Consider the following 24720-nt stretch of genomic DNA (forward strand, 5'->3'; position numbering starts at 1 on the left):
TTCTGAGATCTGGTCTTTATTTTTCCAGGAGTCCTTGCACTGTGCAGGTATATGACATCTATGAAATACTGCACCCCACAACTATTTCAGATCACTTATTTTAATATGTCTTACTAGTTTAAAAAAATTTAATAAGAGTTTTGTTATTTTTACCAGGATTTTTTTTTTTAAATCTAACTACTGGTTTGGATAAAAACCTGTCAACTAACATGGGCTTTTCTCTGCAAATGAATTATTATTATTAGAGGATAAAAAAACATGTAACAAAATTAAATGAATAGTACTCCAAAAAAAAAAAAAAAAAGACTTTCTAGCCCGTTATTATATGTATTACAAAATATCTCTTTTGCATTAAGCTATATAAAAAGAGACCTTGCCTAACAGGCTTTGATACTCACTTCTTCTACCCCCCGCCCCCCACCATTCTTTTAAAAATTTAAAAATATTTCAGTTTCTTTTAAAAACAACAGATCAATGGAAATAACGTACTTATCAGATTTCCTTTTGCATCTCTCAGAGGAGCACCACCTCCACCTTTTCCCCAGGGGTTGTAACTTCTCATTTCAGCTTCTAATTTAGCTTCATATTCTTCTTTTTCTTCACGTTCTCTCTTCCTTCTTTCTTCTCTTTCCCGAATCTTGGTAATATTAAAAAACATTAGTATTAACAAGTATCCTGATACAAAAGGTTTAGTTTTAATATTAGTTTTTATTTTTCCTATTAGAGAAAAAACCTGGATTTTTTTCTTTTTTTACAATCTGCTTCACTATAAAATTTGAAATCACAAATCTATGGAATACCCAATTTAAAAACACTTCCGTGGCTAAAATAAATAGCTGTTGGTCCCTCATATCATTGCTACTAGAGTGCTTTCCAGCCACTGATACCAGCTGTAACTGAACAAATTCTTCCTTCCCACCAACCTCTACCCGAGCTACTCCTTCTTAAACCTCACTAGTTGCATGAGGACCAACAGGATCTCCCTACTTCCCTTTTTCATCTATCCTGATAAGGGACCTGACTAGCCATAAACTACTCCCCACATCTCACCAGACCTACTCTACCCTGGGCAAACTCCAATCCCGAAAGTCAAGAGGTTGAAGGTTCAAAGCTATTCGGAGAATTCTGGGCTACTTTAAGTACAACTTTATGAAAGCATACAAAACAGTCTTTTCATCATCAAATATAAGCACAGGCTGGTGCCTAGGAACGGACAGGCAATGAAAAAGTATCTACGTTTTGGAAAGTTACTCTTAAAATCACAACCCCCCCCCACACACACGCACACAAGTCATAACCACATCCATGGAAAATTTAAGCAACCACCCCATCAAGGCTAAGAGGTCATCACATACATGAAATAAAATTCTAGAGTTAGGAAATGTAGTTTTGCCAGTGGTGGTGTTAATATGCTCATTTGAAAACATATATAAATTCAATCTTTTATTGTAGAAACCTACCATCCAAAAAATAAAGTTGTAATTTTACCATTTAAAAAAATCCATTTTCAAGGAGGCTGCCCATATAAAATCTGAACAAAAAGAGCTTTAGAAAAAAATCCAAGTGGAATTTTATAGAGAAGTACTTCAGACATATACCCGCTAAGAGTTCCAGAATCCTCTCAGAGATATGGATACTCCCCCAAGAACCCCGTATATTTGATATAATTACTTCTAAGCAAGCTTCCTTAAAATATTACAAACTACAATAGAACCCACTATCCTCCTCCCTATAAATGTTTTACTTTTTTCTCTTAGTTCATATTCATAGCTTCATTATTCATGTAGACTACAACATTCAGAATCATCTTCAAGCCCCTGTTCTTTCTCATTCCCTCTATCTAAGTCCTATCAGTAAATCCCAGAGTTGTCTTCTAGATGTCCTCCCACCTTCCCTATCTAGTCAGGGCCTCCTTACCTCCTGTCTGGACTGCCTCAATAGTCTCCAGAAAAGGTTTCTCTGCCACATTTTTCCCAATCATATACATCACAACTAGCTACCCCTCTAAAACTCAAAGGTATTCACATCAACTATTCTTTTCATTCTCTGGCTTAAACTTTCCTCCCTTAGGCTCTCTGTAACAGGATAAAACTGAAAACTCCTTATTAGTTAATCCTTCACAATCCAGCACACCATAATACTTCAGCCCCTCTCCCACATCGATTTCCATTCCCTGAATATGTCCGGAATTTAAAATTTATTCATTGTTTAACATGCAGTTCAAGTATCAACAACACATGAAGCCCTCCTAACTAGCTGCCAGGCATTTATTCTTATCCTGTGCTTCCAGAAGTATTCTAATCTAGCTGCACCAAAATTTATCATAGTGAAATATAAATGAATGGTATTGTTTCTCCTCTGCCAAGCTGAGTTCTAAGGGATCACTGAGCTAACACATAAAATGTTCAACATTAAATGAATGAATGAATACAATGAATAAATCAATGAATGAATACAATGAATAAATGAATGAATGAATACCTGTTGCTGCAAAGCTTCTTGGTAAGACTGAAGTGACTGTTTTGAAGGCTTTGGTTTATCTTCAAAAAACAATCCTGAATTTATTGCTCGATCACTTGTAATTTTCAGTTCATTCTGTCCAACCACATTCCTATATCAAGTACACAATAATTTTAATCCATCTATGACAAAACAAGAATACATTTCTCCTTTGAAACAGGATACTGTTTAAGCAGATTTAAAAACATGGAAAAATGTTTCCCCAGAGGTCAAGGAGGAAATCCTTAAGTAAATGTCCCCTTACTAAGCTCTCTCTACTGTCTCTGTTTCACAAGTAATGGAACTTCCAAATTTATTAGATCTATTTCTTGACCCACATGACAGATACATGGGGGTAAAAACTTGGTGATATACATCAAGCAGTATATATATGACTTACGCACTTTTCTGAATGTAGAGAAATAACAATATGATAGAAGTCTCCCAATATCATAACTAATAATTTATTTAATAAATGTACTCTAATATAAAGGAATAACTTCTTAGTCACTTCAAAAATAAAATAAAATTACAGTAAAAATTCTGTCCCAGATAATATTCAAATTTTTGAAAAGCCTGCAAAAAATCAAAAAAGGAAAAGTTTAAAATATATTATGGTTACATAAATCTCAAGCAAAAAAGTGCTATTTGTCTTAAATACAAGAATGCAGCCACTTTGAAGAAAGTAATACATTTAAAAATCTGAATTACAAAAGATAAACTCAAGTATTAGATTTATAATAAAACTATATTATTAAAGAGACTACAAGAGGCTTCTCATCTCCAAAAATATCCTCATTTCAAATAATGAGTTCCTTTTGTTTATCTAACTTATCCAATTTATTTACAATCTTCCATCAGGATAAACAGATACGTTTATGTATACTGTCCCACTGGATCATGAGAGGATAAAAGGAAAGAAGAGGATGGAGTGGCTAGGTGGCTCAGTTGATTAAGTGTCCAACTCTTGATTTCAGGTCACGTCATGATCTCAGGGTCATGAGACTGAGCCCAGAGCGACCTGTGGAGTCTGCTGAGGATTCTCTCCCTCTTCCTCTCTGCTTCCCTCCCTCTATAAAAAATTTTTTAAAGAAAAGGGAAGATGAGGAGAGCCAGAGCAAATCATTCCTAAAAGATGTTAAACTTTTTCTTTTTTTAAAAGTTTTATCTATTTACTTGTTAGAGAGAGAGGGAAAAGAGAGCGCACAAGAAGGGGGAGCAGTAGGCAGAAGGAGAAGCAGGCTCCCTGCTGAGCAAGGTGCCCCATGTGGGACTTGATCCCAGTACCCTGGGATTATGACCTGACCGAAGGCAGATGCTTAACTCAGTGAGCCACCCAGGCATCCCTGTTAGACTTTTTAAGAGGAAGGGGGCTCTGCATGTGCAAATGGAAAAAGGTTGAGAGGGGTCATTTAAGACTAATCTCTCAAAACAAACTGGCTACAAATTCCAAAATCTAAAAGAACTTACCAAACTCAACACCCAAAAAAACAAAAAATCCAGTCAAGAAACAGGCAGAAGACATGAACAGACACTTCTCCAAAGAAGATATACAAATGGCCTACAGACTCATGAAAAAAATGCTCCACATCACTCAGCAGCACAGTAATAGAAATCAAAACCACAAGGCAATACCACCTCACACCAGTCAGAATGGTTAAATTAACAAGTCAGAAAACATCAGATGTTGCTGATATTGTAGAGAAAAGGAAACCCTCTTACACTGCTGGTGGGAATGCAAACTGGTGTGGCCACTCCAGAAAAAAGTATGAAGTTTCCTCAAGAAGTTAAAAATAGCACTACCCTAGGACCCAGCAATTGCACTGCTAGGTATTTATACAAAGGATGCAAACACAGTGATCCAAAAGGGCACCTGAACCCTAATGTTTATAGCAGCAATGTCCACAGCAGCCAAACTATGGAAAGAGCCTAGATGTCTATCGATAGAAGAATAGATGAAGGAAACATGGCGTGTGTGTGTGTGTGTGTGTGTGTGTGTGTGTATTATGTATTAGGTATTATGCTAAGCAAAATAAATCAGTCAGAGAAAGACAAATACCATATGCTCTCACTCATATGTGGAATTTATGAAACAAAACAGATGAACTAGGAAAAGGGAAGGAAAAACAAAATAAGAGGAAAACAGAGAGCGAGGCAAACCATAAGAGACTCTTAACCCTGGGAAATAAACTGAGGGTTGCTGGAGGGAATGTGGGTATGGAAATGGGAAAAACAGGTGATAGGTATTAAGGAGGCTACTTGATGCAATGAGCATTAGGGTGTTATATGCAAGTGATGAATCACTAAATTCTACCCCCGAAACTAGTAATACACTACATGTTAACTAAATCGAATTTAAATAAAAAATTTTTAAAAAATAATTCATTCTTTTTTATGGCTGAACAGTATTTCAGTTATATGGATATAATGCATTTTATTTATCCACTTATGGACATTTGAACTGTTTATACTTAGAAGTATTATGAATAATACTGTTACAAACATTCACATATAAGTCTTTGTGTGTACAGATATTTACATTTCATTTAAGTATATACCTAGGAGGATAATTCAAGTGATGTTTGATAAGCATGTTTAACTTCTTTTTTATTTTTTTTTAAGATTTTATTTATTTATTTGACAGAGAGAGAGATCACAAGTAGGCAGAGAGGCAGGCAGAGAGAGCAGAGAACCGGATGTGGGGCTCGATCCCAGGACCCTGAGATCATGACCTGAGCCGAAGGCAGCAGCTTAACCCACTGAGCCACCCAGGTGCCCCAAGCATGTTTAACTTCTTAAGAAACTGCCGTTTCCTAAAACTGCTTTCTACATAATGATTATGTATGCAGCAATGCTGCTAAAACTATTAATTTAATATTTTATCAGCATTTAAAAAATAAATAGAAGAAAAAATACATAAAATTACACTTTTTTCTTTTTTTTTTTTTTTAAAGAGACATTACAGATTTTACTGATGATAGTGATGACTTAAGACTAGTAGAATCTCTAAAACTCTGCCCGGCTTATGAGACCTGGGATGGAAATTGTGCCAAAGGTGATTCTAAGTGTTGGGTAAAGTTGGAGCAGTGATTCCTCAGCAAATGAAGACTCCTCTTCCTCTCTTCCTTCCTTTTTTTCCATCTTTCTCTGGTGATTCAGAGCTCTTAATACTTAGAAATCATCCAGACCTTGAAGTGCACCAGAGAGACGACAGTCAAATTTATTGACATGCAAGAAAAGAATGTGACAAAGTGGTTATTAAGGACAATGCCAATATCAAAACTGGAGAAGTGGATGACGCTGTCAAAGTTATAGGGGATAATTTGGTCTTCACATAGCCGCAGATGCCCATCAATGTATCTCCTAATTTTGAGAAGGGAATCTGTGACATTTTGAGAACTTGAGAATTTGATTAAAATCTACTTTCATTGCAGAAACATATGTATGAATGTATATATATATCATACACACACATAAATTATGCATACAATATTTCAATTGATTTATATAGCCCCTCTGAAACCTACATACCTCATGTGAAGAAATCACAAACATCCTTTTCAGCTCTAAAGTTCTTTAATTTGGTCCTAAATAAGACCTTGCTCACCAAAAAGACAGTACTTTGTACAGGTGGCAAACATTGGTTTACAAAATCATTATAACCTCTTCTGTTATCACAAATCATTACAATGTAATTTTGATAAGTTGCCTAAAGTGTGGCAAAGAGGTAAGGCTTTGCAGCCAGAAAAAACTACTTTAGATTTCTACCTTAACTGCTTATTCAGGGAGGACTTAGGGAAGTCACTTTATATAGCTGAGCTACAATTTCTTCAGCTGAAAATATTGATACATATAATATAAAATGCATACAATGACATGACAGTAGCATATACTACTCTATAAACTGAAATTGCTGCTATTATGATAATTATTGTTTTAGTAAATGTGTATCCAATTTGAACAATTAAAATTCTAAGGACAAGTCATCCATCAGTGAATAGTTTTGGGGACTGAATGGCAGACTTACAAGCCCCTTTCCTATAACATTTTTACCTATGAATTAAGTTGTGTTAAAGAAATAAAACACTGGAAAGACGACAGATCATGTGCACATCAAAAGAGTTAACAGAATCACAGGTTCCTTCCACCTCTAATTAGGCTAAAGTGCTTGGAAATAAAAATAAATACATTAGGAAATAGTTTGTAAGAAATTAAGGAGGTAATTCCACTATTGAACTATTATTATATCACAATTTTATACTTTGTAATGTGGCATTCAGAAAAACATAACAGAAAAAAAAAGACAACTTAAAAAACAACTACACTGGGGACAGGACTCACAACCAGCAGTAAATAGGTATGAGGGATCTTGTGGAGATGAGTGTTCTGAAACTGGAAAACACTTCCACAATGGCAAAGTAGGGATCTCTGAAAATCTGTTACTCCATGTAAGTACTGAAAACACTGTTTAAAATTGCCAAAATCAACTTTTTTATAATTTTGAAAATTAATGTAAGGTTTGCAACAATCCAAGAAGAGTTTTAAAAAATGAAAAAAAGAAAAATTTTCATTAAGAACAATAATCTTTATGGCATGTGAATCTGTCCCTTCCCATTCAACTTCTGCCTAGCTCTACTGAAACCTTAAAATCCAACAGCCTGCCAAAAATGGCAGCTGTAAAAACCAGCAGAACTGCCACTGGAAATGCAGAACAAGTTTGGAGCTCCCCCAACAGCCAATTTCTAGGAAAATGTAGCTTTTGACCTATCTGGCAGCTCCCTGGAAAAGCCTGCTTTTATTTAAAGCATACTTAGAGCTTGCTCAGTATAAATATTCTTATCATGAAGTGTTTGTAGAAAACAATCGGCAGGGGCGCCTGGGTGGCTCAGTGGGTTAAGCCTCTGCCTTAGGCTCAGGTCATGATCTCAGGATCCTGTGATCGAGCCCCACATCGGGCTCTCTGCTCAGCGGGGAGCCTGCTTCCCCCTCTCTCTCTGCCTGCTTCTCTGCCTACTTGTGATCTCTCGCTCTGTCAAATAAATAAATAAAATCTTTACAAAAAAAAAAAAAAAGAAAGAAAGAAAAGAAAATCAGCAGCAATTGTGCAACACTGCAGTCATCTGTGGCAGCAAAACCACTGGGGCAAGCAAAGGCCTGACCAATCCCCCCACCAAAAAAAAATCAAAAGAAAAATTAGGGAAAAACATATCCACAGGGGCTTGAAAAACTAACATATTCCTATGACTCTAGAAAGCCACATGCATATGCAGAGTTAGCAGATATCCAGAAAACTATGAGAACACCCTGATCTCTCACTTCTGCTGGTATTGAGGCTCTGTGCTAGAAGGAAGTTAAAGCTAAAGCAGAGACGAAAACTGCTGGAATATTGTACTGAACATGCCCCAACACAAACACAAAACACTCAACAAAGAGTATTAGAGATTTAAGTCTTTTAAGGGAATTTAAGCCCTTTAAGGAAATCTCTGCCCAGTCATGACCTAACCATTAAGCTAGCCCAGAAGAGGCATCAGTAGCCATATATGACAAAGAATATAAAGTTTATAGAATTAGTTCACAATAGTTACTTTAAAAAGAGCCACAATGACAAATAGCAACAATAAGCCTTAGGAAAGGAGAAAATCAGGTTTCTACAGTTGCCACAATTCTTTTTAAATGTCCAGTTTTCAATAACAAAAAAATTTAAATGAGACTAGCAAAGGAACAGGGAGGTATATACCATAAACAGGAAAAAGAAATCAGTCAATACAAACTGTCCTTGAGGAAACCCACATGTTGGACTTGCTAGACAAAGACTTTAAATGAGGTATTACAAATACCTTGGAAAAACTAAAGAAAACTATATCTAAAGAATTAAAGGAAAGGAGAAGAACAATGTTATATCAAATAATATCAACAAAGAGAAATTATTTAAAAAAAAATATTACAGAGTTGGTAAGTACAAAAACTGAAAAGATATATTCACTAGAGGGTCTCAACAGCAGATTTTAGCAGGCAGAAGAAACAATCACTGAACCTGAAAATAAGACACTTGAGATTATCCAGTCTAAGGAACAGAAGGGAAAATGTTGAAGAAAAATGAACAGGATTTCAGAGACCCCAGGGGACACCATCAAGAATACCAATATACACATAACAGGAATCTCAGAAAGAAAGGAGACAAAGAAAGGGACATAGAGAATGTTTGAATAATAGCTGAAAATTTCCCAGATTTGATGAAAAACATTAATCAGCACATCCAATAGCTCATCAAATTCTAAGCAGGAAAACTTAAAGATCCATACGTATACACATTATAGTCAAAATGCCTAAAGACAAAAAGAGAATCTTGAAGATAGCAAGAAAATAACAACTCATCATGTATAAGGGATCTTCAGTAAGATTAACAGCTTATCAGAAACCATGAAGATGAGAAGGCAATGAGATGACATTCAAAATGCTGACAGAAAAAGAATTTTAATTAAGAATTCCATACCCAGGAAAACTATCCTTCAAAAATAAAAGCAAAATTAGAATATAAAAGCTAATTAGGCCATTCAGTAAAAACTCAGAGAAGTCATCACTAACAGACATGTCCTATAATACTGAATGGAGCATATAAGATTGAAATAAGGGACACTTGACAGTAACTAGAGTAAACGCAAAGAAATAACAGAGGAAATCAAAGGAGAAATAACATCAGTAACAGTAACTATACATACACAAAGATAAAAGATATTACAAATATGTTTTTAGTATGTATTCCTCTCTAACTTAAAAGACAAATACACAAAGAAACTAGAAAGGAAAAAAAAGAATTATAAAATTGTGTTGACAAGTTTAAGTGTATAAAAATGTAATTTGTGTGACAACAATGACATCAAGGAAAAGGGAAGGAAAAATGGAGAAAAAACTTTTTACTATTTTAAATTAATATTGACCTAAACTCAGTTCTTTTTAATTAACACAGTAATTTTAATCTGTAACAAAAAAAAAACAGCCCACAAAAATAATAACTAAAAGAGAATTAAAAAGGAATGCTATAAAATATTTAATATAAGGGCACTGGATGGTTCAGGTGGTTAAGATTTTATTTAACTATTTGTCAGAAAGAAAGAGAGAGAGCACACAAGCAGGGGGAGCAACAGGCAGAGGGAGAAGCAGAAACAGCCTCCCAGCTGAGTAAGGACCCCGATGTGGGACTCAATCCCAGAACCCTGGGATCATGACCCAAGCTAAGACAGACATCCAACTAAGTGAGCCACCCAGGCATCCCAGCATCTAACTCTTTAACATGTCCTGTATCAGCATCAGGCTCTGTGCTCAGTGGGGAGTCTGCTTCTCTCTCTTCCATTCCCTCTCCCCTTCCCTGGTTGGCAGGTGCATGCACATGCTCTCTTAATCAATCAACCAACCAATCAATAAAATCTTTGAAAAAATATTTAACATAAAAGAAGGCATTAATAGAGGAAAAGAAAAACAAAAAAGAGTTGTTTTTTTAAAAAAGCAAAATAGCTGACAAAAATCCTATCTTAATAAGAATTGCACTATACATAAATTTAGGCAGAAGCTAGCAGAAATATGTGGGCCAGGGGATGGGGCGGGGGATGGTGGAGATAGAGGGAAACAACCAGGATGCAAAAGTATGGAGTCTGCATAGACAGATTTTAGATTCAAATACACAAATAAATTGAGGGTAAGACATGGACAATTATATAGCATGAAAGCTTAAAAAAAAAAAAAAGAACAAGAGTAGCAAATTTATAACAGAAAAATATACTTTAGGTCAAAAGCCGTTAGTAGACACAAAAAAGAATCTCTTATACTGATAAAGGGTCAACTTAACATTAAGACATAATAAACATACATGTACATAACTACAGAGACTCAGCATGTAAAAAGCAAAAACAGAAGAGAACAAACAGAGAAATCAAAAAGAGACTTCAGGGGCGCATGGGTGGCTCAGTGGGTTAAAGCCTCTGCCTTTGGCTCGGGTCATGATCCCAGGGTCCTGGGATCGAGCCCCACGTCTGGCTCTTTGCTCCTCAGACAGCCTGCTTCCTCCTCTCTCTGTCTGCCTCCCTGCCTACCTGTGATCAGTCTCTCTCTCTCTGTCAAATAAATAAATAAAATCTTTAAAAAAAAAAAAGAGAGACTTCAATACTTCACTTCTAATAATAGATAGGACAACTGAACATAGAAGATCAACAAGGAAATACAGAAAATAATACTATAAGCCAACTAAATCTAAGACACACTGATGGAATGATCCACTCAACAGGACAATACTCTTCTCAAGTGTATACAGAATTCTCCAGCACAGACCATATGTAGGTTATAAAACAAGCCTCACTAAATTTAAAAGGACTGAAGTCATACAAAGTATGTTCTCCAACTGCAACAGAATTATACCACAAGTGAGTAAGAAAAGAAAATTTGAGAAATTCACAATTTTTTTTTTTTAGATTTTATTTATTTATTTGACAGAGAGATAGTGAGAGCAGGAACACAAGCAGAGGAAGTGGGAGGAGGAGAAGCGGGCTTCCTATGGAGCAGGAAGCCTGATGTGGGGCTCGATCCCAGGACCCTGGGATCATGACCCAAGCCGAAGGCAGACGCTTAACAACTGAGCCACCCAGGTATCCCAATTTTGTGGAAATTAAACAACACACTCTAAAGTAACCAAGAGATCAATGAGGAAATCAAAGGAGAAATTGGACATAGGGACAAACCTTTCACATCTTCAAAACCCTTAAAGGGCTCAGCCTGACAGAAACTTGGGGCCAACATCTCACTTGATGTCTGGTCCCTCTTCTCCCCCTGGGAAAGTGAATAAATTCTGTCCTGCTTATGGCTCTACTATTTGTGCAATTCTTTGTCACCCACATCACCAGGCCACCTTAACATTTTGGTGGCCCTATATATGAGGACTGGACACTGCTTACCATGATCTATCTCAACCAGATCTCCTTGTCAACCAATATTAAGTGAATCAAAATTTTCACTTTCAAGAGGGCTCTGTGAGATCTTGAGCATTAGGAATTATTACTAAGTGTTGGCTGACTCCCCATGGTAGGATCAAGCCCCAGTACTGGGCTCAGTCAACAATCAGTGTATCAACCATTGGAGGGACACCTCTTCTGGGTCCTCCAGTCTTGGGACCATCAATCCCTTCCCCTTACAGGGGACCTTGAGTTTGGGCGATACCCTTTTTCTCTTGGGCTTGGTACTGGTCAGGGTTTCATTTTCTTCTTGGGATGCTGGTTCAAGATGTCTCCCTTCATGATTTTTCCCTTTGTTCCAGTCTTCGAAATCTCCTTTCTCCTTTTCGTAGATTTCCAGATAGCCAATACCATGTCTACCATTCTTAAGGAATTGGAAAATACTTTGAGGTGAGTGCGCATGCTAAAATGTCAGGGATGCAACTAAAGCAGTACTCAGAGGAAAATTTTTATTTATATACACTAAAAAAGACACCAAATCAATAACCTAACCTCCCACCTTCAAAAACTAGAAAATTTAAAAGCAAACTGAGTGCTCGCTTCGGCAGCACATATACTAAAAGCAAACTGAAACCAAAGTAAGCAAAATGAATGAAACAAAAAGATCAGAGAAGAAATAAATGAAATGGAAATCAGAAGCACAAGAGAGAAAATCAGCTAAATCAACAGTTAATTCTTTAAAAAGATCAACAAAATTGACATAAGTTCAGCTAGAATGACCAAAAAAAAGACTAAAATTACTGAATTCAGGAAAAAGAGAAAGAGTATCACTACTGACCTTATAAAAATTAGAAAGACTGTAAGGAAATACTATGAACACACTATCCCAACAAATTAGATCATCTTGATGACGTAGGTAAATTCATAGAAAGATACAAACTACCAAAACAGACACAAAAATAGTTTAAATAAACTGACATCAGGTAAAGACACTGAATTAGTAAAAAAAACAAAACAAAACAAACAACAAAAAAAGCAAACAAAAAAACTACCAACAAAGGAAAGATAAGAGCCAATTAATTTCCTGGTAAATTCTACCACAATGAAAGAATTAACAACAATCTTTCACAAACCCCAAACAGAAAATGGAGGAACACTCTCAACTAACTCTATTAGGCTAGTACCATCCTGATACCAAAATCAGACATGAACGGGCACCTGGGTGGCTCAGTCAGTGAAGCATCCAAGTCTTGGGTTTCCGCTTGGGTTGTGATCTCAGAGTTGTGGGACTGGGCCTCCCACTGGACTCCACCCTCAGCTCAGTCTGCTTGAGATTCTTCCTCCTTCTTCTCTCTTCCCCCCACTGGTCCACTCTCTCTCAAATAAATAAAATTTTTTTAAAAAATTGGACATGAAAACAAAACCAAAGAATAATATCACTCGTAAGTATAGAGGCAAAAGTCCTCAACCAAAAATTAGCAAACTGAATAAACCAGCAACACATAATAAGGAATAGTACTTCATGACCAAGTGGGATTTATCACATGAATTCAAGGTTGATTTAATATCTGAAACTAATTAACAAAATACACCATATTAATAGAATAAAGAACAAAAACCTCTGAAGCATCTCACAAAATGCAGAAAAACCATCTGGCAAATTTCAACTTCTAATTTAGAAATATGTTGAAATATGTTAAAATTCTAAATACCATTTATGATCAAAACAATCAACAAATAAAAGGAAACTTCATCAAACTGATAAAAGCAATTACAAAAAACCTGTAACTAACATCATACTTAATGGTTATAAATGCCTTCCACTTACGATCAAAATAAGATAAAGATACCCACTCTCATAAGATCTATTCAACATTGTACTGAAGGTTCTAAACAAGACAATTAATGATGAAAAAGAAATAAAAGGTATAAGAAGGAAAGGAAGAAATAAAATTATCTTCATTTACTGATGACATAATCATGCATACAGAAAATGCTAAGAAATCCACTAAAAACTGTTAAGAGTTCAGCAAAGTTGCAGGATACAAGATCAGCACACAAAATGCAATTGTATTTCTACAAACTACCACGAATAATATGGAAATGAAATTAAGAGAACAATTCCATTCACAACACCAAAGAGTATTAAATACTTTGGAATAAACTAAACAGAAGTTAAATAGTCTAAAAGTTACAAAACATTGTTGAAAGAAATTTTAAAACCCCAAATAATTTTAAAGACATTCCACATTCATGGATTGGAGACTTAATATTGTTAAAATATAAGTCTAAACCATAAGGAAATAGAAAGTCTGGGAAGACCTATAACTAGTAAGGAATTTGAATCATTAATCAAAAACTTCCTGACAAAGTAAAGCCATAGACCTGATGGATTCAATGGTAAAGTCTACCAAACACTTAAAAGAAAAACTAACATCAATCCTTCTCAAACTTTTCCAAAACCTTGAAGAGGAGGGAAGACAACCTAACACATGCAGAGAAGCCAGCTTTACCTTTATATCCAAACCAGACAAAGATGCTAAAAGAAAATTACAGACCAATATTGCTTGTGTCCACTGATGTAAAAATCTTCAACAAATACTAGCAAGCTAAATTTAAAAGCCTATTAAAAGAATTAAACACCATGGTCAAGGAAGGATTTATTCATGGAATGTAAGGATGGCTAATATATAAAAATCAATCAATACTATATACCACATTAACAGAATGGAAGGGGAAAAAAAGCACATGATCACCTCAACTGATGCTGAAAAAGAATAATAAAATTCAACAATCTTTCTTGATAAGGAAACTACCTCAACAGAATAAATACCTTATTTAAGAGACAGAAAGGTTTTCCTCGAAGTTCAGAAACAAGGCAAAAGTACCTATTTTCTCTACTTTTACTGAACATAGTATAGGAAGTTCTAGTCAGAGCAATTAAAATAGAAAAATAAGTAAAAGGCATCCAAATTGGAATGTAAGAAGTAAATTTCTGTTCATTGATCACATGATCTTATACACAGAGAACTCTAAATCCCACACACATAAAAATACCTGTTAGTAAAACAAATTCAGCAATGGTACAAAGTTAACACAAAAATCAATTGCATGTCTATATACAATGAATAATCTGAAAAGGAAATTACAAAAACAATTCCACTTATAATAGCATTAAAGAGAACAGAATATTTGATGCAATATAATAGTATCAAAAAGAACAGTGGTGAAAGTGTACATACACTGAAAACTGTAAAACATTGCTGAAAGAAATTAAAGAAGACAATAAATGGAAATGTACCCCATTCATGGATTAGAAGAGTTAATACTGCTAAGATGTCAATACTACCCAAAGTGATGCACACATTTAATGCAAGCCTTATCTAAAATTCAATGATATTGTTTGCAGAAGAGACACCCTTAATTTTATTTTCTCAAGGGACCTCAAATAGCCGAAAAATTTTTGAAAAAGAACAAGCTACAGGACTCATACTTCCTGATTTTAAAACTTACCCCAAAGCTATAGTAATCAAAACAGCATGGTACTGGCATATAAAGAGACATATATAACAAATGAATAGAGCTCAGAACTAAATGCATGCGTGCAAAGTAAAATAATTTTTGCAAGGGTGCCATGAACATACAACAGGAAAAGTGCAGTTTTTTCAACAAATGATGCTAAGAAAATGATAGTCACATGTGAAAGATGAAGCTGGGCCCTTAATAACGCTTCATACCAAATGGATCAAAATCCTCAATGTAAGGCCAAAAACTATAAAACTCTTAGAATAAAACATAGGGCAAAACTTCACAGTTTGGGGGCACCTGGGTGGCTCAGTGGGTTAAGCCTCTGCCTTCGGCTCGGGTCATGATCCCAGGGTCCAAGCCCCACATCAGGCTCTCTGCTCAGTGGGGAGCCTGCTTCTTCCCCTCTGTCTCTGCCTGCCTCTCTGCCTACTTGTGATCTCTGTCAAAGAAATAAATAAAATCTTAAAAAAAAGAAAGCTTCACAGTTTGGTTTTGACAATAATTTCTTGGATGGGACACCAAAGACACAGCCAAAAAAAGAAAAAAAGAGGCACACAAAACTTCAGGAAGATTAAAATTTTGTGTGCATTGATAGTGTTGCTAGGTACTATCAACAAAGTAAAAAGGCAACACAAAGAATGGGGGAAAATATTTGCAAACCATTTATCTGATAAGGAATTAATATCCACAAAAAAAGAGAACTCAAGATTTATCAACCAAAAAACCAAACCACCCAATTAAAAAATGAACTACGACTTGAACAGACATTTCTCCACAGACAGACAGACAAATGGTCAATAAGTACATGAAACTTCAGTCAACAACAGTAATTGTAAGGCAATGTAAATCAAAATCACAATGAGATAACAATTCATATCCATTAGGATGGCTCTTATCAAATAAAACAAAAATAACAAGTGTTGGTGAGGAGGTGGAGAAACTGGAACCCTCATGTACAGTTGATGGGAATGAAAAATAGTACTGTTGCAGTGGAACACAGTATGATGGTTACCTGATAGGTAATTACCATATGATCCAGCAATTCCACTTCTGGGTATATACTTTAAAGAACCAAAAGCGAAGTGTAGAAGACAGACTTGTACACCCATGTTCACAGCTGCATATTTGCAACAGCAAAACATGGAAGAAGCAACCCAAGTGCCTATTGATGGATGAATGGATAAGCAAAATGTGGTATCTACAAATGAGGAAGTATTATTCAGCCTTAAAAAGGAAGGAAATTCTGACTTATGCCACAATATGGGTTAAACTTGAAACATTATGATAAGTAAAATAAGCCAGACACAAAGAGACGAGTTACATATGACTTGACTTCTATGAGGCATCTAAAGTATTTGAAATGACAGAGACAGAAAGGGGCAGAAGGAGGGGGAAATAAGGAGATGTTGTTTAACAGGTATAGAGTCAGTTTTACAAGATGAAAAGAGTTCTAGAAACAGGTGGTGGTGATGGTTGCACAACAATATGAATGTACTTAATACCATTGAACTACACACTTAAAATGCTCAAAATGGTAAATTTTATGTTATGTGTGTTTTACCACAATAAAGAAATTTAAAAAAAAATTAAGGTTATACTAAGCAGGTCTGCAGATTCCATATAATGTCTACCAAAAATCTCAACTGACTTTTTGCATAAATTGGCCAGCTAATCCTAAAATTCACATTGAAATGCAAAGGACCTGCAGCAGCCAAAGCAATCCTGGAAAAGAAAAACAAATTTGGAGAACTCACACTTCCCCAATTTCAACACTTACTACAGCACTACGATAATCAATGCTCCTGGCCCAAGGATAAACACACAGATCAATGGAATAGAATACAGAATCCCAGAAACAAAATCACAACAATATGTCCAGTGGATTTTGACAAAGATGCAAAAGTAATCCAATAGAGGAAAAGTAATCTTATTAACAAATAATGCTGGGCACCACTAGACACCCATGGGGGGGAGAAAAAAACCTTCAATCTAGGCCTCACATCTTATCTAAAAATTAACTCAAAATGGATCATAGACATAAATGAAAAACTATAGAACTTTTAAGGAAAGGGGAAAAAAAAACAAAACAGAGAAAATCCTTGGGATCTAGGCCTAGAAAAAGAATACTAGATTTGACACTGAAAATGCGATCCATAAAAGGAAAAACTGATAAATTGGGCTTGATCAAAATTTAAAAGTTTTGCTCTATGCAACACCCCACTCAAAGGATAAAGACAAATTTTAGACTGACAGAAAATACGTGCATGCCAGATATCTGACAAAGAACTAGAATATAGAATATATCAAGAACCCTCAAAAACTCAATAGTTTAAAAAAAAACTCCAATTTAAAATGTGTAAAAAAATGGGGTGCCTGGCTGGCTCAGTTAGTAGAGCATGCAACTCTTGATCTCAGGATTGTGAATTCAGGTCCCATCAAAATAAGTAAGTAAAATAAATAAGTAAAATAAAATGTGTGAAAAATATCAAAAGACATTTCATCAAATATATGGCAAATAAATACATATGTTAAGCATCATCACTATCAGAGAAACATAAATTAAAACCCCAATGATGTATCATTACACACCTATCAAAGTGGCATAAGCAAAAGTCTTGACACCAAATGCTTATAAAGATGTAAAGAAACCAGATTCTGGATACACTGCCAATACAAATATGAAATGGTACAGTCTCTATGAAAAGTTTGGCAGTTTCTCATAAAACAAAGTTGTAACTACAATATAACCCAACAATAACACTCGACCAATTATCGTAAAGAACTAAAGGCTATGTTCACGAATATTTACAGCAGCTTTATTCATACTAACTTAATGTCCTTCAACGATGAAATGTTTAAACTGTGGTACAAACATACAATGAAATGTTATTTAGCAATAAGAATAAATAATTTATACATTCAACAACTGGATGAATCCCAAGGGAATTATGCTAATTTTAAAGAGTCAACTCCAAAAGGTTACATATATGATTCCATGTTTACATGGCATTTTTCAAATGGTATTAAAGAAATGGAGAACAGATTAGTTGTTCCTAGTGCCTATGGAGGGAGTAGGGGAAGGAAGGAACTAGGTATGGCTGAAAGGACATGATAATGGATCTTGTGATGATGGTAATGTTCTATATCTTGAATGTATCCAATGTCATATATTTGGGCTATGTCACTGTACCACAATTCTGCAAGATCATAGCATTATGAACTGGGTAAAGGGAATACAAGATGTCTCTATATTATTTCTTATAATTACATCATGGGAATCTATAATTATCTCTAATAAAAAGTTTAATTTTAAAAAAGTTTTTATTAAGTTTATTAAAAAGTTTAATACACATGGAAAAGATGTTTATGATATATTTTTAATTTTAAAAGGTTACAGAACAATATATACAATATAAGATAATTTTGGTGTATGTTGTGTATATGATTTTGTGACTACATCATAAGAGTTCCTGAATGCTCAGTTAGATGCACCTATCACTGGATAGGGTTTTAGGCGATTTCAATTTTTTATATGCTTTTTCTATTCTTTTTTTTTTTAAAGATTTTATTTATTTATTTGACAGACAGAGATCACAAGTAGGCAGAGAGAGAGAGGAGAAAGCAGGCTCCCTGCAGAGCAGCGAGCCCAATGTGGGGTTCGATCCCAGAACCCTGGGATCATGACCTGAGCCGAAAGCAGAGGATTTAACCCACTGAGCCACCCAGGTGCCCCATGATTTTTCTATTCTTATTTCTCAATACATATGCATAACTTTTCTAATGTTGAAAATAAGGTTTCTCTCAATTTTTTAAAAGTACTTTCTATGAAACATTGACCTAAAAGCAATACTTTGAATATACTGGTTATGCAATAATTGACAGTTAAGTTAGATTTGTTCTGAAAGAAAAAACAACAGATTCTATGGAAGACAAATTATTATTTTAATAACTTACATAATAGGCTGTGCTGGCTGGTGGGTGACAGGAGCACTAACATAAGCTGTAGGCTGTACTCCCATCATTCCTGAACCATCTTAAAAGAAAACAAACACATTTATTTCAGAGTACCCATTTATTAACACTTTATTCCTAAAGAAAAAGTCAAACACTGAATGTTACCTAAGGGAAAAATTTCATATTTCCTTCTCAGGAGTCAGCAAAGAACATTGCAAGAAACCACAAAATAGACATTTCTTAAAGTTGAATAAAAAACAAGTAACCATGAAATAAAGCTGAGTTTAAAATAGGGCATTTTTAAGTCAATAAATATGAATATCTGAATTAAGTAAAGCTGTGGTTTTCAACTTATTTATTTTTGCTTACAAAAAAAAAAAAATTTTCCTAACTGAATCACTAGGAAAAAATATTTAGCCTATAGATAACTTACAATAAGCAAGACTGGGATCCAAATTATTCCTGGCCCCATAAAAATAGTATGCATCATCATAAGGAGTCCGATAGTTAGCAGCTATAGGTGGCAGTAGGGGAGGAGGAGGCAGAGGTGCAATCCTGCATCAAAAGAAAATTGGAAAAATTTTCTCATATTTCATTGCAATTTTTTAAAATCAAGACATTCTTTTGCACAATTTTATTGAAAACCTAATTGCTGCTTTAGAAAAGCCACCATCTTGCTTTAATCTCTTATCAAAAATTAGGATTCAAAAAGCAAAATATACTACAACATCTCAGAATTTAAGTTATAACACTTACATAAGACAAAAACTTTGAATAACAATTCATTTCTAATTAGTCACTCTATGCCTGTATTGAACAAACATGGTCCCTGTCCCTCAAAGTAATATAGAAATAAACAGGCAATTATAGCCCAGCATGTAAGTTAAACAATACAGATACACAGTGCTGTAGAAATATGGAACAGGGACATTTAAATCACATAGGGGAAAGGAGGAAAATAAGGCTTTCTAGAAAAGACAATGCTTCTGCCATGTTGCTGGAGTCACAAAGAGAAGAATAATGCAGGAAGAAAAGGCAAAGAGATAAATGGGATTATAAACGGTTCCATTTGACTGAGGGGAAAGAATGTATTTTTTTAATTCTAAAATAATTTATTGTTCTTTCAAAGAAAGTCATATATAATGTGAAAGAGAAGCCACTTAACAGTGATGTCTGGACATAATGTTTTGTCTTTCATAAACTTTTAAAAACCTCTATTTCTGCACTTCATTGCTGATTAGGAAACATCTATTTCCACCAAAAGACTATATTTTCTGTGCTGTAAGTTCTTTCAGTAGAACTTAGTCTTTTATTTACTACTAACAAATTGTAACACTGTGTGTACTGTGTTTATTATATGTTTTGTTTGTTTCATCTAATGACTTCCTGACTCAAAACACTAGGTGAGATCAAAATTATACAGCACAGAAAATATCAATGTTAAAAAAGAAAACCACCGGGCGCCTGGGTGGCTCAGTGGGTTAAGCCGCTGCCTTCGGCTCAGGTCATGATCTCAGGGTCCTGGGATCGAGTCCCGCGTTGGGCTCTCTGCTCGGCAGGGAGCCTGCTTCCCTCACTCTCTCTCTCTGCCTGCCTCTCCATCTACTTGTGATCTCTCTCTATCAAATAAATAAATGAAATCTTTAAAAAAAAAAAAAAACAAAGAAAACCACCTAATTAAACACACTCCTATAATTAATACATTAATAATAAGCAAAAAAACAAGCTCAAATCTTACTAAGGGAAAAAAGCGCCATCCAGAGAAATACCAATGTTCACATGAAAATTTTCTTTATGTACAGTCTCATATTGCATGATGCCTTTTATCTATAAAAATCAAATCCTTACCCTAATACCTAAGTTATAGGTTTTATAATCTCAACACTTTTTATTTCAGGTATTTGAGTTGCATAGCCTGTAAGTAATTGCAGAGAAAGAGTTGAAGGAAACAGAAGCTAAAATAAAATAATATACACAAAAGAACAACATGAGAAATTTTTTTCCGCTTAAACTGAAAGAAGTAATCAGTGTTTGCCAAGTGGAAATTATAAAATTGAAGAAAATATATAGCTTTTGTATGTTAAGTTTTTAATGACAGATATTCCAAAATGTAACCTAAAACTAAATACTAAATGCAGTTAGTTACAGTCTAAAACTATTAAAGCATCTTTAAACAGTAAAAGAATGTTTTAAGGATTTCTCTTGTTTTTATAAGAAAAAAGGCTAACAACACAAATTTCAAGAGAAATTCTTTCACAGAAGCTGTTAATCATACAAAAATCTCTGAAGGACAACTTTATCTGCTTCAGCAAATCCTTGTAAACCTGAAATATAATGATACCTTACCTAATTCCCAAACACAAAACATTTTAAACAAGCACCTGGGAGGCACCATTTCACCAAGGGTACAGCTGGGTCCACTGAGCAAATCTTCATTCTGGGACGGGATGGAGTGAATTGATGGGATGGGTGGGGCAGATGGGGCAGATAAAGGAGGGAGAGGTGTCTGGAAAGCTACTCTGGGTCTTTCAGGTGGTATCGTCTCTTCAAAACGTCTTGGTGCCACACTAAACTGCTTTAGTCTATCAGGCTAAAATAAAGAAAAAAATCTGTTTGTTACATATAATCATAAATTTAAAGGTAGAAATTTAAAGGTAGAAGGAACCTCAAAAGACCCTCTATCCCAGATTGTAAACAGACACTTTAGTTAGTAACAGAATAAAAGAATTTTTATAACTATAAAAGACTTTGAAGATCTAATCCTTATTTTATAAATGGGGTGAATGAGGCTCCCTGAAAGTATATAAATCACCTAAGGCCTCACCATTAATAAATAATCAAGCAAAAACTAGAGCCAGATATTAATTCTAAATATAAAACTCTATTATACTATAACACTGTGCTATTTCTCTATCCAACTGCCATTTCTGACATCAAGTATTCTCTAGAATGGTCAGCAAATGTTTTCTGTTAGGATCCAGATAGAAAATATATCAGGCTTTGCAAAGCGTTCAGTTTCCTCAGAACTACTCAACTCAATCATAGCACCAAAGTAGCCCAAAACAATATCTAAATAATAAGTGAGGGTGTGCTGTGATAGAACTTTATTTACAAAAATAGGAAGCAACTAGATTTGGCCATAAGCTACAATTACCTAACCCCTGTTTTAGAACATCATTTATGTATCTTTTCCTAAAATTTGACATCAAAAGTAAACCCCAAAGTAATGGTTTAACTATTGTATCTAACGTTCTTATTTATTCTCATAAAGCAACTTGGCACTCAAAAGGCTGCTTCATTCAAATATAAATAAGAATGTCCATCAAATACTAATATAAACCATATATAATGTATCCATAAATTAAATGTTTAGCATACTACCATATTACATTAAAAAGTTCAAGAAAAGAAAGTTTTTGATTGTGAAAACGATTTCACAGGTATTCACTGATAGAGGAAAATATATTTAACTTTGGAATTATCCTTTGTTCCCCACCATATTTAATTCCTCAGGAATGATTTCTCAGATTAATCTAAAAGTTTTATTCTATGAGCAGTCAAAAAGCACATTAGAGTAATATTAGCACAATATTAAACTTCCTTAAATGGATAACTCAGAGGATATACTTAAAAGTTGCCTAAAGTTGAATAATTTTAAGTCGCTCTATTCTTTCTAAGAATGAACTTTTTAATGAAATTAAAGTTTCTTAGTCATCAAAGATAAAAACTTTCCTTAGCATATCCCACTACAGAAAAAGCATATTTTGAGAAGAGCAATAAATTATTACCTCCTCCTTACTTAACCGCAATGATGTAATTCATTCCACTAAATGATGAGAATTGCAAAATTAAAGTAAAAACAAGATTATTATGTCTCTAGTTTAAGAGTAAATAAAAATTACTAAAATGCTTAAACACTAGAATCAAAGATTTCTGTTTCTTTGGAAATTATTCAATCTAACAAGAGTGGTAAGATAAACTCGAGAAAAATATTAATATTTATTATAAATTAAACTGAGTAACTTTCCCCTGGAGAGTGCCTGTGAACAAAGCAGAAAGAACTAATTTAAAACAAACTTAAACACACACACACACAAACGCACATATGAAAAAGGAAAATTATCTTAGAGGAATAAACAAGAGTTAGGACTTGGGTTTTATGAGAACTGAATTTATTACTATTCAAACTAGTCTACTATTACATTTTGCCCAATAACTTCTATCTCCACCTGTCATTACCACTAAGGCTTATTTAAATGAAAGAGTAAACATTAAAAAATGCCAGAAACACTTACTGATTTCTCAGGGTCTCGTACTCCAGAAGCTGCAACACTGAGTCCCATATCTTTTTCTCTGAACAAAATTAAATTTCTGTCTATTAAACAGTTATAGCAAACACTATCAAAATCATAATCATTACTATAACAAACTTAAACACAAAGTCCATTCAGCAACATCTTCAAGTACGAGTAATTCCTTTAAATGACAATAAAATCTTAAATAATTCTGAAAACTAAATTTTTTATTTGGTGCAAAGTAAACTAGATTTCACATGTAAACTGACTTACTGTAAGTCAAACTAGCGCCTGGAGTACTTCAAAGCCTCAGTAATTCACACAGAATTACAGAAGTAAAACAAAATCTTTACTTTGTGAGACAAAAATGCTTAGGGAATGTGTATGTTTTGTTGACTAAAGGGTAAATAATTAAAAATTAATATCATACTTTTAAAGTATTTAAACAGAGTTTTTAAGAAAAAGATGTTACCAAAAAAAAAAAAAAAAAGATGTTAGAAATGACTAAGATAAAACAATAGATAATGGGTTTTTTCTAACATAGAGGAAAAAAGGCAAAACTAAAAGTTAATAGTATATGGCCTCAAATTCTCTGGACACAAGATATCTATTCCTAATTGTAAACTATAATTATTATTTCACAACTATTTCTACAAGAAAGATTACAAACACTGAGAGTCGTATATAAATGTAAATCTATCTGGATTTATCATGATTATTTTTTTATATTGCATTTATGGGTGTGCTTATAATTTCACATTGTTATAAAACAAAATACTTCCATTTCATACTTGTAGGCATGTAGATAACATTAAGTGCTACTTTAAATAAAAAACTGAAGAAATTACCAAAGGTATATAAAAGGCCTGTTATAGGGGAGGCCTGTTATAGGGGCGCCTGGGTGGCTCAGTGGTTTAAGCCGCTGCCTTCGGCTCAGGTCATGATCTCAGGGTCCTGGGATCGAGTCCCACATCGGGCTCTCTGCTCGCAGGAAGCCTGCTTCCTTCTCACTCTCTGCCTGCCTCTCTGCCTACTTATGATCTCTCTCTGTCAAATAAATAAATAAAATCTTTAAAAAAAAAAAAAAGGCCTGTTATAGAATATACAAATAGTCTCATCTGTTACCTTTATGGCACCATAAATGAACACTCATATAGTATTTGTTTTATTACGTTAGCTGATATAGAATGTAGAGGCTGAAATAGAAGTGACTTACAAACACATAATCATCTTGGGAAAAATATCCCCATATTTTACTATATAATTGTCATCACCATATCATTTTACACATAAGCATTTTTCCAATGATTTTTCAAATCATTTTTCAAAGATTTTCTTTATTTATTTATTTTAGAGAGGGGGAGAAAGAGTACATGTGAGCAGGGGGAGGGAGAGAGAAGAACCTCAAATGGCCTCTGCAGGGCTGACACATGACCCAAGATCAGGACCAGAGGGGAAATCAAGAGTCAGATTCCCAAATGACTAAGCCACCCACATACCCTACA

The 24720-nt window shown here is 34.5% G+C and overlaps 1 protein-coding gene across 10 annotated transcripts in view; it reads right to left on the reverse strand.

Moving 5' to 3' along the window:
* The window catches only part of CSPP1 (centrosome and spindle pole associated protein 1), a 171673-nt gene that overhangs the window by 56897 nt on the left and 90056 nt on the right, over window positions 1–24720 (reverse strand). For 9 of the 10 annotated variants that reach the window (XM_046013000.1, XM_046013031.1, XM_046013022.1 and 6 more), the window contains 6 exons: window positions 23216–23273; window positions 21302–21510; window positions 19354–19475; window positions 18921–18999; window positions 2482–2611; window positions 490–637 (listed from right to left, as the gene is read on the reverse strand). In XM_046013000.1, coding sequence (XP_045868956.1) covers window positions 490–637; window positions 2482–2611; window positions 18921–18999; window positions 19354–19475; window positions 21302–21510; window positions 23216–23273 — 746 coding nt within the window. The remainder of the gene's footprint in view (window positions 1–489; window positions 638–2481; window positions 2612–18920; window positions 19000–19353; window positions 19476–21301; window positions 21511–23215; window positions 23274–24720) is intronic. The other variant, XM_046013038.1, reaches the window with a different exon arrangement.

Source organism: Meles meles, chromosome 1 (genome assembly GCF_922984935.1).
Source record: "Meles meles chromosome 1, mMelMel3.1 paternal haplotype, whole genome shotgun sequence".
Lineage (NCBI taxonomy): Eukaryota > Metazoa > Chordata > Mammalia > Carnivora > Mustelidae > Meles > Meles meles.